The sequence below is a fragment of the Heptranchias perlo genome, chromosome 5 (genome assembly GCF_035084215.1).
Source record: "Heptranchias perlo isolate sHepPer1 chromosome 5, sHepPer1.hap1, whole genome shotgun sequence".
In the NCBI taxonomy this organism is placed as follows: domain Eukaryota; kingdom Metazoa; phylum Chordata; class Chondrichthyes; order Hexanchiformes; family Hexanchidae; genus Heptranchias; species Heptranchias perlo.
In genome coordinates, this window is record NC_090329.1 from 37,224,350 (window position 1) to 37,230,349 (window position 6,000).

Sequence of the window (6,000 nt, forward strand, 5' to 3'; positions counted from 1 at the left end):
TCCCTCCCCCCCCCACCAGTTTAGCTGGGATCTCTCAAGCACTCCAGCCCTACAGCAGCCACCTCTCCTTGTGCAGGCTGCCAACATGGCAGATCCCAAGATCAGGCCATCCCTCCCTCAATGGAAAAGGGCCCTGGGATGGCAATGAATTGGAAAACCCAAATGAATAGAAAATGAACTGAAATCACATCCTGCTGGCAGGGCTCCAGAATTAGGCACGATCCCAGGTGAGGGCGAAAAAAAGAAGGAATGCTACAGGAGATACAGCCAATCCTGGGATATTTGGCTTATCCGGATTACTGTACATACAGTGACCAATTTGAAAATAAGAACTCCTGCAAATAAAGGACACCTGATACAAGATCCTTGGGTGCCCCTAATTTACAGGTTTCACTAATGATAATACTTGAAAGGGGGAAAGCTGAGTGATGTGGAAGAGCAAAAAGATTTTGGAGGTTCAGGTTCACAAGACAGTAAAAGCAGCAGCTCACGTGGAGAAGGCCATAAAAAGACTAATGGAATACTTGGTTTTATGGCAAAAAGTAAACAATATAAATGTTGAGATGCAATGGTGAATCTATATAAAACCTTAGTAAGACTAGTGTTGGAGTACTGTGTGTAGTTTTGGGCTCCACACTATAGGAAGGATGTTGAAGCAATAGAAAATGTGTATCACAGATTCACTAGGATGCTGCCTGATATGGGGAATACAAATATGAAAAATTCTTGACAAATTGGAGCTGTTTTTGTTAGAACAGAGGACATTAACGGGTGATTTGAAAGAAGTGTTTAAAATTATAAAGGGATCGTCATGCATCAGTATTCATAAAATAATATATTAGCCCTTGAGTTTTGTTTTTTAAATGTCAACTTCACCATATAATTTTTCTTCTAGGTACGTGTTCTATTTTCAAAAGGCCCCTTTATTGCTATTTTTGCCAGTGACCCACATATCATCATAAAAGCTATCAATCAAAATCTGAACAGTGTTTTAAGAGACTCTAATATAAATGGACATGACTATATGCGGAATATAGTCCATCTGCCCGTTTATCTAAACAGTCGTGGGTTTAGTAGTGCAAAGAAGGTTTTTGCAGCAGCGCCATCTAATGGAGATGTTGGAAACTCAGAATGTACAAGTAAGAGTCTCGTCAGTGACTTAAAATTTACAATATGTATTTCCTGACCATTCTAGCTGTGTTGCAGATGTTCTGGAAGTATAAATAAGTTTTAACATTCTTTGTTACTATGCTGCAGGTTGGCATGAAGATAATGATCGAAAACTTTCGCAGCACAGCTTAGGGGAATTGACCAAACTCGGCAGTAAGACAGCACTCAATAGAAGGGTAAGAAACTGTTTAAAAATTTTTTTTTGTTTGTTTTTCGTTCATCTAATGCTTAAATGATGAGGATTTACTGTATAAGAGGATTGAACTATTTTCAGTGTAATTTCAACAGTAATCCTCGAAATTGGTATTGACCGAGGGCTGTGACCTTTCAGACACCACCTCTGGAAGTGAAATTGATAGTGGAGTTGGGATTGGTATTTTGCTTAATTGTGCTTAAAGAGACTATTGAGCATCTAAGTCACCATCTCAACAGAGTGAGGGCTTGGTGTGCTGCTAGTGGCATGCGAATTTTGGAAAGTAGAACCCCATACAGATAAAATTGTTGCTGTTTGGTTCACGTTTGCTAAAGTACAGATTAAAAAGACAACTGCTCCTGGTACTTTTTAAAAACAAAATTCTGGTTTAAATCCCTTTCTTCCAGCCCTCTGTAGTATGTATAAGGTAATGAACGCTAATGAAGTGTGTGTGTTTATTTTAAAAAGGGTGCAACAAGGACGTGTTTGTCCTTTTTATTCCTTAGAATCAGAGTAAAATTGAACAGTGCACGCTATGCCTTATACTAAGTAGTAACTTTCTCCCAAGAGTAATATAGGGTTTAGCAATCACATTAACTAAAATTCAAGAGCTCAATATGTAATTTTGGAGAGATCAACTGCTTCCCATAGGGAAGGAAAGTTGGCGGACTGGTTATCCCAGCTCACTCTGGCACCTCTACTTGCAGCCATCTTCAAAGTGATGGAGGAGGCTAAAGAACAGGTTACCCCTCTTCTCAGCAGAGCATACTATATGGTACAGTGAAACCCAAGAACTGGAAAAAAGGAAATATCTTAATTTTTCAATGAATTTAGGATCCAGTCCACAAACAGAGGGATGGGTTGGAGGCCAATAAGGCGAAGAAAAGAGAGCTTTCAAACAGCAGTGATTAGCAGACTAGGTGTATACTACAGGGACTGTCATTTTAAAAGTAGTCTCTGATCTTTCTTATTTATTTCATTAAAATGAACTGCAATTTATTCATTACTAGGTAGTTATAACAGTATTTGAGGGATAAGCATTATTACTTTTTATGGCTAAATTCTGACAAAATGGGTCCTTTATTAGAATTGTAATATTAAATACTTAAACATTTTAAATCCTGCCTTTTATAGCCCTTAGGTGTCAGCCTTGGCTCAGTAGTCATACTCTCTCCTCTGAAACAGAAGATCTTAAGTTCAAGCCCAGAGACGAGCACACAGTCTAGGCTGACACTTCGATATAGTACTGAAACAGTGATACATTGTCGGAGGTCCAGTATTTTGGATGAGACATTAAACTGGGGCCCTGTCTGCCCTTGTGAATGTAAAAGATCCCACGACACTATTTGGAGATGAGCTGGGGAATTCTTCCGGTGTCCTGACCATGATTTATCTGTCAACCAACATCACTAAGTCAGATTATGTGGTCGTTTAGCTCATTGCTGTTTGTGGGACCTTGCTCTGTGCAAATTGGCTGCCGCATTTTCCTACATTATAATAGTGACGACACTTCAAAAGTACTTCATTACCTATGAGGTGCTTTGGGATGTCTTGAGGTTGTGATAGGTGCAAAATGCAAGTTTTCTCTTTCTTTTTCTCTCTCTCTTTCTCTCTCTCTCATTTTTTGTGGACTCTGATCATTTATTGTATCAACAGGATACATATCGTCGCCGACAGATGCAGCGGCAAGTCACAAGGCAGATGTCTTTTGATCTGACTAAGCTTTTGGTTACTGAAGATTGGTTCAGTGACATTAGTCCTCAGACCATGAGGCGATTGCTCAACATTGTTTCAGTAACAGGTTAGTAGTAACTTTGATTCACACTTACATGTGATTTCCATGCAAATATACATTCAATAATACACTAAGAACATATCTGCTGCATATGCCTTACATGATTAATGCTTAAAATGTCTAAACATCTTAAGATCACGGGTGCTTGATAAACCTTTATTAGGTTCATATTTTCTGATAAACTGTAGATTATTGTTCAACAACCACTGCAGTTATTAACACCATAATATTTAATCCTGCAGTCTGGATGCCATTATTCCTAAGCTGCTAGTGTCCTACATGATTGCCTGGCGAGGAGTGGTGGTAGAATTTGATACAATCCAAACCCCTTCATGGGATTCCTGCTTTGTAATTATGGTATTGTTTTCTGTGTAATGATATTACTTCTATAATTTCCTGGTAAATCAACTTAATTTTTTCTTGATAAACATGCAGTAGTTATGTTCTTCTCTATGGTGAACATCGTCGCACGGTAACAACTTAGAGCGTATTGACTGTTGGCATCCACACTGAGAGCTGCTGTTGCCAAAAAACTGATTTCAAAATGAATAAAGCTATAGTGAAGTTCACTACCCTGGAGTGATTTCAATGCAGTAATCTTATTTTCTGGCTCAAGTAACAGCTAAAAAATCATTTGAGTTTCACTCACAGTTCATTATAGTCTCTATCTCCCAATCAGATTATTGCCTTGTAGACATCATTGGGTATTTGCCATTCTCTAACCTTTTAAGAGTTCATGAAAAATGAATCGACTTGAAGGTCACTGACCACTTCAACTTTGGTTGAACAAGGAAAGTGAATGAAACCCAGTGGTACAGAATATTGTGCCGTAGAGTGGCAATAGCAGGTTCTCTTTCTTTCCACTCCTGCTCCCCTTCCCTCAGTTCCCCTCCCTTCCCCTCCCCTCCCCTCCTCTCCCCTCCACCCATCCTCTCCCTTCCCTTCCCCTCCCTTCCCTTCCCCTCCCCTCCCTTCCCCTCCCCTCCCTTCCCCTCCCCTCCCTTCCCCTCCCCCTCCCCTCCCCTCCCTTCCCCTCCCTTCCCCTCCCCTCCCTTCCCCTCCCCTCCCTTCCCCTCCCCCTCCCCTCCCCTCTCTTCCCCTCCCCTCTCTTCCCCTCCCCTCTCTTCCCCTCCCCTCTCTTCCCCTCCCCTCTCTTCCCCTCCCCTCCCTCCCCCTCCCCTCCCCTCCTCACCCTCCCATCCCCTCCCTCCCCTCCCCTCCACTTCCCCCACCCCTCCCCTCCCCTCTCTTCCCCACCCCTCACTCCCCTCCCCACTCTCACCCCCACTCTACCCCTCCACCTCCCCCCTCTCCCCTCCCTTCCCCTCCCCTCCCCCTCCCACTCCCTCCCCTCCCCCCCCTCCCCTCCCCCTCTCCCTCCCCTCCCTCTCCCCTCCCCTCTCTCCCCTCCACCTCTCTTCCCCTCCCCTCTCTTCCCCTCCCCTCCCCTCCCTCCCCTTCCTTCCCCTCCCTCCCTCCCTCCCCTCCCCACCCTCTCTCCCTCCCCTCCCCTCCTCCCCTCCCCTCCCCTCCTTCCCTCCCCTCCCCTTCTCCCCTCCCCTCCCCTCCCCTCCCCTCCCCTCCCCTCCCTCCCCTCCCCTCTCCCTCCCTCCTCCCCTCCCCTCCTCCTCTCTCACCCTCCCCTCCCCTCTCTCACCCTCCCCTCCCCTCTCTCACCCTCCCCTCCCCTCTCTCACCCTCCCCTCCCCTCTCTCACCCTCCCCTCCCCTCCCTCACCCTCCCCTCCCCTCTCCCTCCCCTCCCCTCTCTCACCCTCCCCTCCCCTCCCCTCTCTCACCCTCCCCTCCCCTCCCCTCTCTCACCCTCCCCTCCCTCCCCCTCTCCCCTCTCTCACCCTCCCCTCTCTCACCCTCCCCTCCCCTCCCCTCTCTCACCCTTCCCTCCCCTCCCCTCTCTCACCCTCCCTCCCCTCCCCTCACCCTCCTCCCTCCCCTCTCTCACCCTCCCCTCCCTCTCTCACCCTCCCCTCCCTCCCTCACCTCTCACCCTCCCTCCCCTCCCCCTCTCTCACCCTCCCCTCCCCTCCCCTCTCTCACCCTCCCCTCCCCTCCCCTCTCTCACCCTCCCCTCCCCTCCCCCTCCCCTCCCCTCTCTCACCCTCCCCTCCCTCTCCCTCCCTCCCCTCCCCCTCTCACCCTTCCCCTCCCCTCCCCTCTCTCACCCTCCCTCCCCTCCCCTCTCACCCTCCCTCCCTCCCCTCTCTCACCCTCCCCTCCCCTCTCTCCCTCCCCTCTCACCCTCCCTCTCTCACCCTCTCCCTCCCCTCCCCTCTCTCACCCTTCCCTCCCCTCCCCTCTCTCACCCTCCTCCCCTTCCCCTCCCCTCCTCTCACCCTCCCTCCCCTCCCCTCTCTCACCCTCCCCCCTCCCCTCCCCTCTCTCACCCTCCCCTCCCCTCTCTCACCCTCCCCTCCCCTCTCTCACCCTCCCCTCCCCTCTCTCACCCTCCCTCCCCTCCCCTCTCTCACCCTCCCCTCCCCTCTCTCACCCTCCCTCCCCTCCCTCTCTCACCCTTCCCCCTCCCTCCCCTCTCTCACCCTTCCCCTCACCTCCCTCTCTCACCCTCCCCTCCCTCTCTCACCCTCCCCTCCCCTCTCTCACCCTCCCTCCCCTCTCTCACCCTCCCTCCCTCTCTCACCCTCCCCTCCCTCTCTCACCCTCCCCTCCCCTCCTCTCACCCTCCCCTCCCTCTCTCACACCTCCCTCGCTCTCTCACCTCCCGTCCCCTCTCCTCACCTCACCCTCCCTCTCACACCTCCCCTCCCCTCTCATCCCTCCCCTCCCCTCTCTCACCCTCGCCCTCCCCTCTCTCACCCTTCCCA

General features: G+C 49.3%; 1 protein-coding gene across 4 annotated transcripts in view; it reads left to right on the top strand.

Annotated features, from left to right (window-relative positions):
• kidins220b (kinase D-interacting substrate 220b) overlaps positions 1-6,000 on the top strand; it is a 210,661-nt gene that overhangs the window by 146,396 nt on the left and 58,265 nt on the right. For all 4 annotated transcript variants that reach the window (XM_067984236.1, XM_067984238.1, XM_067984239.1 and 1 more), the window contains exons 19-21: positions 896-1,139; positions 1,258-1,346; positions 3,020-3,164. In XM_067984236.1, the coding sequence (XP_067840337.1) occupies positions 896-1,139; positions 1,258-1,346; positions 3,020-3,164 (478 nt within the window). The remainder of the gene's footprint in view (positions 1-895; positions 1,140-1,257; positions 1,347-3,019; positions 3,165-6,000) is intronic.